The sequence below is a fragment of the Python bivittatus genome, unplaced genomic scaffold, assembly GCF_059951505.1.
Source record: "Python bivittatus isolate LINGU-HERP-01145 unplaced genomic scaffold, Pbiv_v1 ctg000050_np1212, whole genome shotgun sequence".
NCBI lineage: Eukaryota > Metazoa > Chordata > Lepidosauria > Squamata > Pythonidae > Python > Python bivittatus.
In genome coordinates, this window is record NW_028277033.1 from 1440891 (window position 1) to 1459352 (window position 18462).

An 18462-nucleotide genomic window follows, 5' to 3' on the forward strand; every position below is an offset into this window, starting at 1 on the left:
AAATATATGTAGAGCCCTCTTGAAAGGAAGAGGAATTCTCACTGCCAGTCCATCTGCAGGGATCAAAATGCATCTATTCAGAGGCTCTTTAGACATGGGAAAATTAACCCCTCAAATTCTCAGAAGAGCCAGTGGCTCCTGTGCCACATTCTCTTCAAAAGTCTGTGTGAGTCTGTGTTCAAGCACGTGGGGGAGTCCTGAAACTGATGGAAAACACCTGCCTGACACCCACGGCCGCACACTCTCGCTTAGCCTATCCTTTGTGTTCCTGAGCACGTTGCTCTGGTCCAAAGGTCCATTTCCTCTTCTGGCAAAGGATCTCCGGATTGGCAAGCGGAAGAAGGTCCGCCACTAACCATGTTGGCAGGCGGGGCCCCAGAAGCCAGAAGGGCGCCCAGTGCCGTGCTTCCCCGGTGAAACTGCACCAGCCGACTGCCAGAATTCCCCCACTGAGTCACATTAGGGTCCGTTTTCCGGAGCTCCGCGAACGCTTCCCCAAAGCGCGAGGGCACCGCTCTTGTCATCCAGCTGGAATGCATCACCGGCGGGCGCGAGCCAATCGGCGCGCGGGCTGCGGGGTGGGGGCCGATATAATGCCTCTGCGGCGCCGGCAGAAGCAGGCAGCGGTCTGGTTGCTGAAGCGGCAAGAGGGCGCCCGGCCTGTCGCAGCTTTGGTTGTGTGCGGCGCGGTCCAGGCATTGTCTTCCGGCTGGTAAGTGCCGTGCCTTCGCCTCCGAGCTTGGCGAAATGCTCGCCTGCCGTTCTTGAGAGCCCACCGGAGACGCTGCAAAGCGCTCGTTCGCTCCGAAAGTTCCCCCGCCCTGGCGCTCGCTTTCAAAAGCAGAAAGGCCGCTGGGGGGGGGGGGGGGTTGCACGCGGGCAGCCGAGAGCCTCGCGACTCGCGTTCTTTAGCAAAAATAATTTCGCTTGCCTTTTGGGGCAGTCTCGGGCGAGACGTGTTCAAACCCGCCGTAACGTTGACTGAAGAAGGATGCGTGTGTTAATGCGCTGCCAGAGGAATTCTGCATCGGTGGCTCTTGCTGTCCTCTAGAAAGTGGCAGGAAGGCCTTGCGTTGCAGAGTCCTTTGGATCGGAGCCCCTTTAGAACTCAGGACCCGTGGCTGGAGAAACGCCAGCCCTCCAGAACTCCTTCAAAGTTTTGGAAGCTGCTGCGCCATTTTTCTTGCTTCGTGATAGCTAAATTCCACCCCAGTGTGTCCTTACGTGCCAGTTTCCCTCCAGGCAGGCGGTCCTCGTGGTTTGCACTTATGGTTATAAAGGGAATACTTTTCAGATTGCACGCAGACTCCTCTGCGTCTCTGGCAACTTTTGAACTCCGCACGGAAGTCGCCGGACTTGCTTGTTTGCCTCCCTTTTGCATCTTGCTCTTCATCGCAAGATGAAGATGCCCAAGCGGCGCTCCGTTGCTCAGCCGGCGCAGCCCTGGTTAAATCCCGTTGGCTCTCCGCCATCCCTGGCGTTTGGGAACATCCCTTAACCGCTGGCTGTGCAGCCCGTCCGCTCCGACCGGCGCAGCTCTTCAGCCGCCTCTCCGTGGCTGGAGAGAACCCGAGTTGCGTCTTGTCACGCGGCCAGTCTGCAGCCGTTTGCACCGCGTGCAGGACCAGGCATGAGCTGCTGGGAAACCAGAAAAACTGCCGTGGAGCCATCGGTGCAGAGAATCCCTGCTTGGGAAGTGCTGAGGCAGTCTTCCAAACGCTGCTGCAGGGGAAAAACCACAGCCCGGGTACCTGGCAGAGAGGGCTGCCCGTGAGCCAAGCGCTTGCTAACACATGCCTTCTGAGCTGGCTCTGCTGCCCTGATGCACCCTGACCAGCTTTTAATCTGCATATAATTTAATCAGCGTGCATATACAAACGAGCAATGTGGTCGAGGTTAGTAACTGACTGTTCATATTGGCAGAGGGCGAGTCTTGGTTTCAGGAGGCTGTGGAGTGGATCAGCCTAGGAAACCAGTCTCTCCAGAATTTGAGATAATCACACCACACCACATCTGGCGGGACTGAGAGGGAACTCTTTAGGAATTGCACTGAATGACAACACGGGTCTATGCAGGTCTAACTACTTGTGTGAGCTAGAATTGATTGGGAGACGGCAAAAAGAAGATGCTGTCCGATGAATATCTTCACATTGTGTATTGGAAAGACTGAAGAGTGCCAGAAGCTTGGGAATATATAGATGAATCCTATTAATGGGGGGAGGGTTGATCTTAGGCTCGCAGAATTGATTAGATCCCCAATAGAGCAGGGATAGGCAACAGGTGCCCCTCCAGATGTTGGTAAACTAAAACTCCAGCAACCTTAGGAAGTAACCTCAATTGTGAGAGAGGCTGTAGTTAAGCAACATATGGAGACCGTATCCCTGCATTAGAGGCAGGTGAAAGTAGTAATTTAGGCAGGTAGACACCTTCTAAGAATGAAGACCAAGGCCAAGCTCAGCCTAGGAATATTTGGTTGGATGAGAAGACATCTCTTTCATGCCAAATTCTCCTGACCTCATCTTTCAGCAATTTAAAGAGGAAAAGCTTTAAAGTACAGTACTACTTACTAATTATTACTATTACTAATCAGTTACAGGTTGGAACTTCTCATTAACCTCTTGTAAATCACTCCGAGATCTATTAATAGATCATATTCTTCCTGATAACTGTCCTTCAACTGAGTCAACACGGACAAAGCAAGTAGGCAGTTCTGATCTTGCCAAAATAGCACAATTTGATCCTATATGTTTTTGAATTTCTCAAGAATTCTCTTTTTCTAAAGCTCACTGCTTTCAGTTCATGCTGTGTTTTCAGTAGGGCTTACTTCTAGGTTGCCATGCAGTCAGTTCTACATTTGCTTACTCAGAAGTAAGTTCTACTTTGTTCTGTGGGCTTTACCTTCAAGCAAATATGCAGGAAAATACAGCCTTAAACTGCAGATCTACACACTGAACTCACTGGGGTTTACTTCTGAGTAAATAGGCCTAGGATTCTGCCTAAGTGATTTCTTAAACATCTCAATCAGTGTTTCTCAACCTGAGCAACTGTAAGATGTGTGGACTTCAACTCCCAGAATCCCCTAGCCAGCATGCTGGCGGGGGAATTCTGGGAGTTGAAGTCCATACATCTTACAGTTGCTAAGGTTGAGCAACGCTGATCTGCATGGTCAAAGCCCTCAATGGGAGTGAAACAGCAGAGATTCCATTCATACGATATGGGAATAAGCTAGCAGTAACAACAGTGAACAGGCTTATGAGAGTCAGCAGGTTCTTCACGTACATTTTGTTCTCTGTTCCCTTCCTGTTTAAGTAATTTTGCAAACTTATGATACAATCTGAGGTGAGTGGCTTGAAACTGGTATTTAAATTTCAACAACCTTTTATTCTGCTTCCTTCTCACTCTTAAGTTTCCTGAATCAGGAAAGTGGTGGTTTCTCACCTACTTTAGCAACAAAAGTGTGATATGCGTGCTTATTTCCCAACACCTACCTGAAATAGTGCTTTTGTCTCTACATGCAGGGAGATGAAAAAGCCACAGGAGCTGTAAAGATGAGCTGATCATTTTGGGGAATTGAGGACTTAGTATGAATGGAGCAGGAATCTAATTCAGTGCATACATACATTCTTACTTTAAAAACTTTTGCATTGCAAAAGCATTATAAAGATATTATCCAATTTATAAAGTCCTCAGTCTTTAATATACAGGAAAAAATGTATTTCAAGATTTATGGGAGGAACAAAATACTGCACCTCAAATGGGTTGTTTTTATTAGTTGTAGATACCCAGGCGATACATTACAGTATTTTTAAAGAGATTTTTTAGTGACATTGTTGACTTTAGTATACACAGACTTTTGTTCCCCCTGTTGTCATCTCAGTGCAAATGGATTTTGCAGGTTTTAAAAGCTCTACAGAAATTTGCAAAAATTGTGAATCAGGAGCATCTTATGAGTTGATTACAAGGTTTATTTCACTATCACACTACCACCAAAATTACACAATAATTTTGCTACAGCCTGAGTTGTAGAGAGATTGAAATCTGAAAAAAAATTAAATCATGTAAGACACGTGTGTTATGAATGTCACTAGAGATACTACAGTAAAATAACACATGTGAGACTGTTTCAATGTTTCCAGTTCCTCATGGGCAAGCATGTTTTATTTATTTATTTAATTAATTAATTTATCCCCGCCCATCTCCCCCTAATGGGGGACTCTGGGTGGCTCACAGCTCATTAAAACAATAAATAAATATACAATTGCATAAAACCTAAAACCTGTACAAAACAATTACTAAAAAAAAAAAGAGTCCAGGAGGCCGATGGTTCAGAGCAGCAATGCCAGGCCTCTAAGGAGCTAGCCATCCCCACACCTGATGTCTTCCCGCCCTACCCCAGGCCAGATGGCAGAGCCAGGTCTTTAAAGCCCTCTGGAAGGCCAGGAGTGAGGGGGCCAATCTCACCTCTGGGGGCAAGATATTCCAAAGGGCAGGGGCTACAGCAGAGAGTTCCTTATGTGGGATCTTAGAATCTCTTCCTTATAACAATGCTGAGGGTAAAATATTTAGCCCAAAATTTCCCTAACTTTGGGAATGTAAGTAGGGAGAGATAGTTGGCACCTCCTCAAGTCTCTTTTGCCACTCAGTCCTAATTCCTCATGTGAAACTGTTCATTTCTGTCTGGAACTTGATATTATTTAATATTTGCAGAAGTGTCTTGTTTGGCACAATCATACCCCAAGGACGACTGAATTCTGTTGATAGCCCACGTGTCATTACTTTGTGTACTAGGACATTATTCCAGCTTGATGGAAAATCATCAGCCATTATTACTGGAAGTAAACCTGCAGGGTAAAACTGGAGCTTTAATCAGTAGTTTGGCATCAGCTTCCTTGCCCTAACCCAGGGAGTTGACAAGGTATGCTCAAAAAAGTCAAGTTGGTGGCCACAATGGGGTGATTGAGGCTCTGTCATTTTTTTTAATGTGTGTGACATATAAAGTGGACCACCATCTTGACTTTTTTAGCCACATCCTGTGGATACCCCACCTCTAACCTCACTTCTAGGCATCCCTGTTTCTAAATTTAGAGGGCTATTAGCTACCCCTCTGGGTTTAGCAAGTATGGACCTCAGAAGTTTGGCTTGAACCACCTCTTGCCAATATAGGGACCCACTTGAGCACCATACAATACTTGGGCCAAGCTTGGAACTTAGAAAAGTTGTAAGGAGCTGATACCAACTGATACCAGTTCTTCTATCACTGTAACTCAATTTACTTGTTCATCTTGTTGTTGGCCAATATTTTGCTTTATTTTACTGTTTTTAGTTGGATTCTTTCTTTCAGGCCTTTGGCAATAAAGAAGCATGTCTGTATGATTACAAGGTTATGTTTGGTTGTTAGATTTACATCCTGCCTTTTGTTCAGGAGTCCAGTGAGAAAGAGATGACATTGCAAAGGGTTTAGGCAGGTTAGGTTGGCATCAGTGGGGAAATTCACAAAGAACAATCTATTGCTGTGTTTCCCTTAATAAGAGTAAATCACATCCACTCTCTAAATCATGTTGAAGTTCAAGATGGATAAAGAGAAAACCCATTGAGTCAACCAGTCCATTACTCCCCAAAACTGTGGAATGGAGACAAAAAATATTTAGCCCAGCATTGCCCCAGATAGCAAGCCTAAAGTTATTCTTTTCTTTTTAGAGTCCAGCAAAAAGAAGAACCAAAGTCACTGAAAATAGGAACTTGTTTCCCAACAGGATGAATTCACTTGCCATCATCTCTGTCATGCTGAGCACTTTCATTGCAGAGATGGCAGCTTCGGTATGTTGTGCAACCCTGTAGTGATACAACTGATGACGGCTGGGGCTTATTTCCATTTTTGAGCATAAATATGAAGCTTCCGCTTTCACTCATGATCCAAACTTATTTTTAGCCTTTTTTTTCTCCCTGTTCTTGCTGTTTATTGCTTGTACACATAGCCCACCTTTTGTTTGGGGATACAGCAGTGAATTGGCATTTGTCATAACTGAGTAAACCTTTGTATAGCTTTATTCTAAAGCAGCAGATCTCCTAGTCATGTGTTACTCCTTTTTTTTTTTTTGACATTCTGCATTTCCCCCTCCAAATACTGGACTATTTCCTAGGTGTTTGATTCTTCTGGCCTTCTTGTAGAGCAGCTTAAATGACTTTTCACTGTCCTAGCTCTCTGTGACATAAGGGCAGGGATGTCCATAGGGTGTGGTCAAAAAAGTCACGTTGGTTGCTTCAATGGTTTGATTGAAGTTCTCCCCATACATCAAAACAAACAGAGCTCTGATCATACCATCACAGCTGACATCCCGACTTTTTTACCATATCCTTGGGACATCCCTGAAGGCAGCTGATCTAATTGTTGTGAGAACATAGCGGAATATTTTCATAATGAGGCATCATTGTAGATGCATTGTGGATACTGCCTACAGTTTTCTGCTATGTTTTTTTTTTTTTTTAATCATCTAGGTGTTTTAGTGCTCATAACTACTTTTTCTTTTTTTTTTTGAGTGGAGAGCCATACCGGGCTTTTGTAAGGAGCTACATTTAATCAAATAAATACGAATTTATTAAATGAGTTAAATACAGCTTAATTTTATTTCTCCTTCAATAGGCAATCATTTTTTCCTTTTATTATATTAAAAATACAGTTGGGGAGCAATTTTTGGAGGGGCATTTATGCTAACATCTAATAGTAATCCTTCTTTAGAGGAAGAATTATTCTTATTAGAGAAAATCAATGGGATCCAGAATTTTCATGGGGAAAGGAAAAGCAAATTCCTATTTTGTAGCTGGTCCTACAAGTACAGATTGAATAAGAAAAGAGTTGTTAACCTGCTAACTCATATTTCCATATACACACACATACATACATATACACGCACACAAATGTATGTTTATATATTTATAGATGTTATTCTTTTTTAGACATATATTTGGCCGAGACAACAGAAGCTGACAAGCAAAACAAAATATGAATACAAAGGTAAATACATTTTTGTCATTTTTGTTGCCCTTTGAAGGCTATTATGGTTTGGCCAAGTTCCGAATTAGAAATTGCAGCAGCTTTCAGACAAGACAGGCTGGAGTAGAAGAGCTGGCAGGTGGTTTGGGTCCACTAAGTTCGTACTCTACATAACCCATATTGCATATTGATGTTTTAATAAAATGTAATCTTTAAAATATCTGATTACAGGTTGTACCTGTTTGAATGGAGGGACTTGCGTGTCTTACTGGCTGTTTTCTCGAATTCAAACCTGCTTGTGTCCTAAAGGGTATGATGGAGATCACTGTGAGATAGGTACTTCACAACTTTTTCATTTCATCTGTTGGGAAAGTGGTTGGATAGGCCAACAAAATCTAGCATCCAGATCTTTTCTGTGCTGCTTTCTGGAAACCTGGAAGTTAGCAGTTCATTTTTCCTTTCAGCTTTTAACTCTTTAAGTTGCTCTTTTTTTCCTTTACAATGATGTGTATACACATTAAACAACTGGTTGATTTTCATAAACATTCATACTGATGCAGATGAGCTGGATATCTTGAGCACGTCATGTGTTTGTTGATCTTCATACACTATTGAATGGTTGAATTTTAAACTGCCCTGTAATAAAAAAATTCTCTGGGTGGATTAGAGAAGAGAAAGAGAGAAATAAAGACAATACAATAAATACAAGAATAAATAGCTCAGCACAGGGAATAATGTACCATGACAATGTAAGGCAGGTAGTTTAAATTTCAAAACTCTCTTTGTTAAACTCTCAAGCATACTTCACAATTTGGTTATATAAGTCAATATCAATGGGTCCAATGAACTAATGAAGACAGTTTGGATCTATCGATCTTTCAGGGGTGTTTTGTTTCTGCAAAGGTTGAGCAAAGCTCCATCCTGAAAACAGCACTGAAAAGCAATGCAATCCCCGTTGCTTTGATTTTGTTAGCCCTTTGAGGTAGTCCAGACAAGAAGCACAACTCTATAGTAAGGTTATATTAACAGAATCTTGCAAGACTGAAAGGATTTCTCCCCTCCTTTACTTTTACTCTCTGGAAAACTACAGAGGGTCCCTTCTGAAACACTTCCCACGTCCCCTCTCCTTCTGTGGGCTGAGACATGTTTTACATGTGGGTTGCCCAGTCTGTGACTCTTCTCCTATCTTCCAGGGTCATCCCCACATGCCATTACACCTTTCTGCTTTTACATAGCCCTCTTGCACCCTCCTTCATGCTTGCAAAAGCCTCTTGCAGCTGGAGGAGGCTGTTAGAATGGCCTAAAGGGAGGAAATCAAAGCTGCCTTATGCAGGTTCGGAAATCAGCACTCATCTCTTAGTCATCACTCAGCATTGACTCTTTCCTTTTCTTTCAGATGTTGAAACCAGTTGTTACACTGGGGATGGCAGAGACTACAGAGGGACTGAATCAGTGAATGAGAATGGAGAAAACTGTCTGGCTTGGGACTCCCACATGCTCAAGAGGTGGCCCTACAATGAGCACATGGAGAATGCACTGGAGCTTGGATTAGGCAGACACAACTATTGCAGGTAATCATATTAGAACATAATTCATTACCGTTTGCAACCAGTGTTGTATTTCCCCCCTTCCACGTTCCCATCATTGCATCTATACATCTGAATACAGGTAGTCCCCAGTTTAAGAATGAGTTCCGTTCCCAAGGTCTGTCCTTAAGTTGAATTTGTATGTAAGTTGGAACAGTATTATTCTATAATACTATATAAGTACTGTATGATACTCAATAATTGAGTTAATTATTGTGTAATTAACTCAAAGCGTTGTGTAGTTAACTTGAATCATTCTGTATTTAAGTTGAAGTTTGCTATAACAGGCTCTGTTCTTAACTACGGGTCGTCCTTAAATCGGGTGTTCTTAACCCGGGGACAACCTGCAGAACATTCTGACATTTTCCAAGAATGTAAGCAGTGATACAGATTCTGCAGCTTCAGTGACAGACAACACATTGTTCTCAAACTTTCTAAGATCTCATTTTTTCTATCTTCAACATAGTCTTTTAAGATGGCCAGGTAGAAGGCTAATTTTGTTCCTATTAGCTAAATAAGAGAATAACGTTTGGCTGCAACAACATGCCATTTCTCATCGACCAAAAGTTCTCTTTTAGAAGGTTCAGAAGTCATATTCTTTTATCAAATAATTATGTGAGGTTTTGCAGGGTTAATGCTGTGAGGAACCTTTAATATGAATCTTAGAGGTCATTTTTGGTCTTTTTGAGTGTTAATCCTTATGAAGATGTTTTATGGTTTTATAGGAATCCAGATGGCCAATCTAAGCCTTGGTGTTATGTTAGGAGGGGATATCGCACTTCTGTGACACCTTGTGATATACCCACATGTCAAAAACGTAAGTTGTTATATAGGTATGATGAGACCCAAAATTGGAGGCTGAAGATATGTTCATTACATTCACATTTGAAGTCAAGCTTACCATATTTCACCTTTTTGAACCAAGATCAAAACACATCATTTGAAATCTGCAGTTCTTCAAACTTTGTCAAAACTGGGTTGAGGGGAACAAATGCTCCTCAGTTAGGGAAAGTTGTATGGTATTGCATGTAGGGAGGAAAAATGGAGACCATAGATACAGGATAGGGGATTTGTGATTTGGAAGCATTACATCAGAGAAGGACTTGGCATGGTCACAGACAACAAACTGAGCCCACAGTGAGAGATAGCTGCCAGAAGGGCTAATTCAGTTCTGGGCTGCATTAGAAGCAGCACTCTAACAAAGATGTGTGAAGTCTATTCCCTTCTACTTTGTACTGGTGAGACCACATCTGGAGTATTGTGTACAATTCTGGGCACAATATTTCCAGAAGGATATGCAAGATTAGAACAAGTCCAAAGGAGAGTGAAAAAGAAGATGTAGGAGCTTGATGATGTGCCACATGAGGGCAGGCTGAAGAAACTGGGAAATTTAGTCTGGAGGAAAAACAACTAAGGAAAACATGATATCAAAGATCATTCAATAAAAGGGTGCCATAGGGAGCATAGTCAGGAACTATTTTCCACAGCAGAGAACTAGGACTGGAGATTATGGGTTTAAACTGCAGTTACCTAGATTTTGATAAGGTTTGTATAACAGTGGAACAATGAAGGTTGTGGGTTCCCCACCACTGGAGTTTTTTAAGGAAAAGATGGAGAGCCACTCCCGAGGATGGTTTAATTGGTTTTCCTGCAGAGTGAAGAGGATTGGACTACATGATCATCATGGTTGCTTCTACAATTCTATGAATTCATGATTCAGTAGAAAAATAGTGTGTTACAAAAAAGTTTGTGGAAAAATGCATATATACATGGAAATAATGCACTAAATGCATTATATTAGAACTTTATATTAGGTAGACAAAAATGTAACAAAAATGTGATGATGGCAGAAGGCTTGCCTGTCGTACCGCCTATTTGTCATTGGAGCAAATCTTTGAGCAACATTGTTGTTTTCTTTTGTTTCGTAGCCCGGACATGTGGCCAGAGGAACTTAAGTAAGAACTTCAAGATTGTGGGTGGGCAGACGGCCCCTATTGAGTCTCAACCTTGGATAGCCACCATCTTCCACACCAGAGGGAATCAGTTTTTTTGTGGTGGCAGCCTCATTGACCCATGTTGGGTCCTTACAGCAGCACATTGCTTCTCGGGCAAGTATGTATCCCACCACAAATTCTTTGCCTCTTCTTCAATGCTAAGTTATTCCAATTCTCTGGACAGCATCAACTTCTGCATCAGTGAAAGGAGGGTGGTCATCTGATTGAAGACACCTCTATAAAATAATCACCCAGACTTATGCAGAAGTAATTACCTTACTAAATTCAGAGAGACCTACTCGCTTGGAAATAGATATGGGGCTGCAGTTTATGCTGTTAATTCTATATTCACTCGAAAGTGAAGACTCCTTCAAGTTGAGTTCAGTTTCTGGCAATTTCTTAGCAATTGTATGGAAGTGATTTGTTATTATCTTCTTCTGGGATGTTTTCCTACTCCCCAGTTTGATCTCTGTCCTAGAGCTTCCTGTGGTCTCCTCTCCATGAACTAATCAGGCTGGCCCCTGCTTAGTTTCAGAACACAAATGAGATCAGGTGCTCTCCGTCCATGCTTGAGTGAGCAGAAAACTGGCCTGGCTCCATTCCTGCTCCCTATCCTGTCTGCATACCTCTGTTCCCAGTTAATGCTAGTCCTCCAGGTTAAAGGATGAGAAAGTGTAACAGATTTTATCCCCTTGAGGCCGACCTTGGATGGAGATGGAAAAGTTGGGGAAAGTCCACTTTTAACATGAGAACAGCTACAGATGACTTAAGCCATTTCTCTTCAAGCCGAATATTATGAAGCCCTTTGTTTGTCTGTGCAAAGCCTTAGTAAGAATATAACGAGTCAAATAAAAAGTGTAAAGGTTTGACAAACAAGCAGTCAATGGTAGGATGAAATTGCTTGGTGGAAATCTCTCTGGAACTCACAGATTTACCCTTTTCTGTTTTTATTATTTAGTGGCTTCGATGTATCCAAGCTCATAGTTAGGCTGGGAAGGTCTGCAACGAATGTCACCAATGCAAATGATCAGGAATTTAATGTCGACAGACTTATCATTCACGAGGCGTTTTCACAACAAAGAGGGGATTTTGACAATGACATAGGTAAATGACCTTTTGCATTGCCATCCTGGATTATCCTCCTGCCTGGCACAAAACCTTCTGATTTGATTCTCATGTTGAAAAACAATATGGGGGCCGTGAGCACAAATCACTGTTTAGAAAAAGTATGAATTCAAAGGATCTCTCTTCCTTTTCTCCGGATGAGTGATGTGTGTATTCACTAGCAATATTTTTGAGAATGTAACATTAATATCATTATAGTCAAACATTTTGAGAATCAGAAAGCCCATCTCTCCTTTTTTCTAGAAACAGCGTATTTGTAGAGAATTAAGAGATAGATAAGCATAATACTTAAGGGGACCTCGTGCTAGACAGAGACTGATTCATCCAGAGTTAATTTGACTGCTAGATGCTGCTCTCTTAGTTCTGGTTCATGATCTATTGTGCAGGATCTATGGCTTTACAGTTTAGTTGGTTATAAATTGGAGAGGAATGTTGTTGCATGTGTATTTAGTTCTAAACTTCCTTGTACTTAGAGTAGGACCACTGAAGTCCATGAGATTTAAATTAACTGTGATTACCAGAAGTCCCATTGGTTTCACTGTAATTTTTGTTAAGTATGAATCCAGCTAATTTGAATCCAGTGTGACTAGTATCCAGTGGGAATCAAAGTTAATTTTATTTCCATAGCATTAAACCCAGATTAGGCTGTTTTTCACTAGAATGAATGAATAATTGAAGGTAACTTCTTGCACAGTTTTGCTATATTCAGTTTTTCCCCTCTCTCTCCTTTTAGCCTTAATAAGGATTAGGTCATCTTCTGGGCAGTGTGCAGAAGAGTCCAACATTGTCAAAACCATCTGTTTGCCCTCTGAAGATTTAATGCTGAGAGACCATTCCCAGTGTGAAGTTTCTGGCTATGGAAAACAAAACAAAAGTAAGAGGATGGCTTTTCCCTTCCCTCAGGCATCTCCTCAGAGTGTGGTAAAAAACGTCAAGATGGTGGCCACAGCAGAGTGGTTGGTGCTCTACCCATTTTATGGGTGATGCCTGAAAAATGGGTGGGGCGTCGATCAGATTGTTGTGGCCATTCTCTTGACTGTTTTGACCATACCCTGCAGCCCCCCTTGCAAAGCCCCAAATTTGTGAAGAATAGACTTTGCAAGCGTGGTTGGCATCATTTATTTGCTGGAATGTGGGCCACGAGCAAGGTTTGGGCCTGTGGGAGTCAGCACACCCTTGCTTTTATCTCTGAAGTAGAAAAGTTCAGATCTACCTTGTCCCACACCAGTTTTGTCTGTCTTGTCTGCAGTGGACATTTACTACTCACGAGTACTGAAATCGGCTAATGTACATTTAATATCCCAGTCCATGTGTGAAAGATACTACGAGGGTCACAAGGTGAATGAGAACATGCTCTGTGCTTCGGACTTACAGTGGAGGTCTGACTCATGCAAAGTAAGTTTGTTTATGTGACATTTATACATTCGATGCCTACAGAATACTCTGGCTAAGAGGGCTACGCAAAATAGGCTGAGTCTGTGTAACATGCTAAACTTGTCTAAACTGGGGTAGGGGGAACATACTGTTGCAATATATTGTCAGAACTCAACTATTGCTTTAGCACATTGGGTAGACCAAGTCAGCACATGAAGCCACAATATGGTTGGTTTGTCTGGATGGAGCATTTACTTGTTTGGACATAGCAGCTGAGTTTTGCTAAGCCAGGCTTAAGTCGAGCGTGTTGGGTGAAGACCATCCATGGCACCAGTGTGCATGCAGAAACTTTCTGCCAGGGAATATGTCCTACCCCAGTTTACTTCTTCTTTGTTTAAAGATGAGACAGAAAGTTGGCATGCTGCAGAACCAGGCATCATTCTTGAGTATAAATTCTTCTTTCCGTGGGGTCTCTCACTGGCATAAGCCTGTTTAGAAAATAGAAGTGGTTGGAGGCCACAGCACAGGGCTTTGTTAGAAGTGTGCCCAAATGGCCAGGGAAAAGGCAAGGGGGCATCCAAGGGATTAGAGGAACCTTGCCAGCTGGCTTCTCATACATTATTTTATCATTGGGCGTCCCAGCTGGACAAACATTTTTGGAAAAGGCAAGTTCCTTCTGCCATGGTTTTTGATGCAGCCTCCCCACATGGTCTCAAAAGGTTTGCCAATTCCTGTGCAAATGTAGTTCAACCTACTCCAAATGCACATCTGGAAGGAGTATTAAAAATTAATTCCCCACCTTTACTTCAATCATCTTGCGTAGTCCTGCAGTAATAAACACAGTCCTCTTGTGCTGGTCTGGTCTATCTCCCTTGGAACTCAGGGCTCTGACAGAGATGGGCTCCTTGATGCTAGGGCTGAAGCTGCTGCTATTTCTTCCCGTCACTGGAGAAAACGGTCACTGCTGTGAACACAGAGATCACCGTTCTGTAGGCCATTTTCCCTTTGAAATGACGCTACCTTACCCTTGCTGATAACCTTCCTTCCTGCTTGGACTTTCCAGGGAGATTCAGGCGGTCCCCTCACTTGCGCGTTTAACGACAGGATGGTGCTCTACGGGATCGTCAGCTGGGGAGATGGCTGTGCGAAGGAAGGAAAGCCTGGCGTGTACACAAGAGTCACCAGATACCTCCCTTGGATTGAATCCAACATGAATAGAATCCATTTCAAAAGTTTCTACCCTCCAAAATGAAGAGGGGGGGGGGGTATCACTTGGTGTTAACCATGGTGTCAGACTCAAGGAATTTGAGCCAAGCCTGTTTGCAGGTGTTGAAATGCCAAGCCGTGCATTGGAGTTGATGGTTTTTTTTCTGAGGCTGCAGTTTCAGCGTCTTGTGGGATTCATTTGTTAACGTTCAGGCAATTTCTCTCTGAAGGAGAAGCATTCAAGTCATTGCTAGGAATAATACAAAAGCTGTCCCATGCCAAACAATCATACTTAACTCTCAAATAAGACATTTAAGTGGGATTTAAATCATGTTGTACAGATGTACATGCTGTACATTACTGTAATAATATGGTATTATTCAAGGGTAGTGGTTTTTTAAAGATTTTAATAAGGTTTTAAAATCAGCAATTAACTTACTAATAGCTAGTGCCACCCAGAAATGTACAATGGGATGTTTTTAAAAAATATTGCACTGAAGGGGATGAAACCTTACAGCACTATTAATTTCAATGAGATTTAAGAGATTTTAACTATCTCTGGGTTACACTGTCAGGTTAATATTTGCTTTACTACTTAACTTAGCCTAAAAAAATAACCGCCTTTTAAAAAAAAATTGAAAATGTAATCTGACAATATTGAGGCCAGTGAAAATACATTATTCCCCAGTGCTTATTGGTGCTTACTGAAATTCCAGTTTCTATGAAAAGTATAGAGTAGATACAAAGATACATTAAAAATTGCTGATAGATTTTACTCTAGTTGTGTTTTACATGTGAACCAGTCTTGGCACTTGTTTGTTAACATCCTCCCAACTATGTTAAAGTAAGGTTTTAAAAGAATGATCCATTTTAGAGCCAACCCAAGAATTTTTTTCATCCCCAAGTTTTTGTGCCATACAATTTGAGATAATGGCAATTTTGTAAAGAATGTCGGGAATATCTGCATGCTACTGAGGACGTTATTATAACTCCAACATTACAGTCTCCATTATTTCTCTAAGCAAGCTGGCTCGTCTCTAAAATATTAGAATGTTTTTAGGTCCACAGAGAACTATGGCTAGATCTCTCCAGTCTGAATGGGACATTCTGCTCAGTAAGTCGGGAAGCAGAATGTCTCAAGAAGAAAAAAACTTTGGGGCAGGAACATAGTCCATAAGAAAGTGCTTCAGTTGAAATTAACTGGAGCTGTGCTTGATAAATTTTTTGAATCTGACTCAAACTATTTCTAGTATTTTGTTTTAAAAGGTCAGAAAATGCATTAGACATTTTGTTTAAAAGTCTTAGGGGGAAAAAATTAGAAAAACTTTTTGAAATTGTGATGTTCAGAGTTTAAATTTCCCTGCCATAGATTCATGAGATAAGAGTGCTGTATTCAACATGGTTAAGTCATTCTTGTACTTCAGCATCCTCTCAGGACCTACCTCCATCTTGGACCTCTAGAAATCTCTGTGCACCCTTAGTTCCTTCCTTAAGGACAGATCTGACTGTAACTGTTTAGCAGTAAAGTGGCTACTTTTTATTACATGTCAATTCCACCAATACTCAGTAGCCTAAGGCACAAGATAAAACATTAGCATAGCTGACCTAGAGAGTGAAACAGACCTGCAGGATGGGACTCGAGATGGAATGCTGGGAATTCAATGGGATGCTCAGAAGTCTTTGGTGGAACCATGAGAGATGGGTAGCAAACTGAAACAAGCTGGTAATGCAGATACATCTACAGTGTTAAGGTCAGATCCTTGTGTTCTCAGGGATGCTTCCCTAAATGTCCTCGCTTCCTTTTTCTACCATCCCTTCCTGAGTTTGAATATAACCTGAACAAGATGGAATTTGACAGACATGGGTAGTCGCTTAGAATGAAGAACATGTTTAATATGTAGTTTGGTAATCTACTTGTTTTCTGTGACTCATATAGTACTAGCTTTTTAAAATGTTCTTTTATTCAATGAACAGATAATTTGGGGGGGGGGCTGGCACCCTCTTGTTATTTAATGTTTTTACTTTATTTAACTTATTGTTTATGTATTGCAGGTTTAAACAACAATAAAATGTCTGTGTTAATAAGACAGATGCTTGTGTCTTCTTTGAGTGCTCTTCTGGTAGAAACATGCTCTCCCACCACCAGAGGTGGACAGTGATCCCCCTGCCACAGTGATTAACCTTTGTACATGAAAGGGGGGTGGGTGGGGATACGATCTTCTTTATCTCAGGCAACAAATAGTCTTGAGTGAGCCCTCATTGGGCCAGAAAGCAATTCCCACACACTCCACTACAATGTAGTCTGCTATCAGCATCTGGAATGTTTTAGAAGCTCTAATCAAAACAACCTAGTGGTCTCTGTGTGTATAGCACAGTTCAACTCCCTTCTGGTTCTAAAAATGCTTCCACCCTATATTTGTAATCAATGTCCATTCAAGTAGACTATCATTGCACACATTCCACTGTGTACCTAAGACTCTGTTGCACCAGCTCAGATTACTGACTGCGCTATTGAACAGTACTGTCTGTCATGGGGTCAGGAAGCGTTTCCAGCCATGGTCTCTGATAACTGGAAGAAGAGCCAGGAAGAGATATAGCGAGCAACATTGTTTATTCTTGCAGAATAACTGAAATAAGGTTTTATACTTTTCTAATCAAACTGGTGTGAGAAGGCTCAGGAGCAATATTTAAACCAAGACCATGCAAGTTACTCCTCATTCACACAGTAGGGGGAGGACAGATACTGTGAGATGGGCCAGCAGAAGATGAACGTTCCCACGATGGGAAAGCAGGAACAAAGCTGCTTATTGCAAAAAAGAGGAAAAGGGAGTTTTAAAAGCAAAAGGTTCTTGATAATGATACTCATCTGATTGCTTTAAAAAGGAATAGAAAATACAAGCCTTCCCAGAATGTCCTCAGATATTCAAAATTCTCCATCCCAATTTTAACTACCTCACTTTTTGTCTCTCATGCCTGACATTCTTCCAGATCTGATTAAAAATGTGATTTGAGGAATTTTGCACAACCCCAAATCACAAGTCTCTGGCTTTCGCTTATTTATAACTAGACAGAACATATTCTTAAACAGACTGTATGCAATGTGAGTGCACGTAACAAATAATTTAGCAGAGGCAAAAAAGACCTAGAGTTTCTATTTCTTTTTTATCTTTTGATACCCTTTGCTAGATTGGGTTTCTTCTTGAGCTCAATTTCTAAGGGTTTCATGGACTTGCCATCATGTTGTTTCTTTGGCACAATAGGGAAATAGTTTGCTGTTTCCTTCCAGGATGATTTTTCCAGTTTAATCTATCACTCTGGAATTCTCAGGGTCTCCCCATCCGAGGACTAACCTTACCCAACCCTGCTGAGCTGGTGGGCCCAGAGAAGTCTGGCCAGATGCTGCCACCTGCTCAAAGGTTCTGGACAATATACTTGGAGAAATGACTAAACAAACCCTAGGATGCTCTTATTCAGGGGGGAAAGAAGGAAGGTATTAGAGCCAGATCTGTTTTTGTCTTTTATTCTACTCTGGAAGCTAAAGGAAAAAGTATCAAAAAGAAAAAAGGAATGAACTATTTCAGTGTCCTGAAGAAAGCTATTCCCACTGAATACATGGGCATCTGGGTCGGGGGGAGGACAACGATGGAAAACGCAGGAGGACATCACCATGCTGATGTAGAATCACAGAATGGTAGGGCTGGAAGTCGTCTTGGACTTCTGTTCAGCCTTTGCTTGAAAACTTCCCATGATGGAACACCCACAATTCCAGAAGGCACTGCTTAATAGCTTTCACACTTATGAGATTCCTCTTTACAGTATTCTGAGTTTAAATTTGTTTCTGTAAAGCTTCCACCCATTTTTGTCCCATTTGTCCCATTCCACCCATTTTTTTTGTACCCAGGTTTTTGTCATACCCTTGGGTACTATGAAAAATAAAAATGTGCTCTCCTTCCTGTGACAGCCCTTCCAGTATTAGAAGGTTGCTATTACGTCTCCTCTTAGCGCTTTCTCTTGTTTTAGCTGTTTAGCTAAAATGTTTATTTTGATCATGTGCCATCAAGTCACTGTCAACTCTTAGCAACCACATAGATAGATTTATTCCGTGACAATCTATTCCCTAACCTGGTCTTTCAGGTCATCCGACAGTGCACCCATCACTATTGTAACTGAGTCCATCCACCTAGCT

General features: G+C 41.9%; 1 protein-coding gene across 1 annotated transcript; it reads left to right on the forward strand.

Moving 5' to 3' along the window:
* The first annotated feature begins 320 nt into the window (after positions 1–320).
* Positions 321–16341, forward strand: PLAU (plasminogen activator, urokinase). Its single transcript, XM_015890798.3, has 11 exons — positions 321–712; positions 5698–5817; positions 6955–7012; positions 7223–7327; positions 8388–8562; positions 9303–9394; positions 10506–10689; positions 11530–11675; positions 12430–12570; positions 12946–13091; positions 14134–16341. Exons 2-11 carry the CDS (start codon positions 5755–5757, stop codon positions 14320–14322), a joined length of 1299 nt encoding a protein of 432 aa, XP_015746284.2. The 5' UTR covers positions 321–712; positions 5698–5754; the 3' UTR covers positions 14323–16341.
* The last annotated feature ends 2121 nt before the right edge of the window (positions 16342–18462 follow it).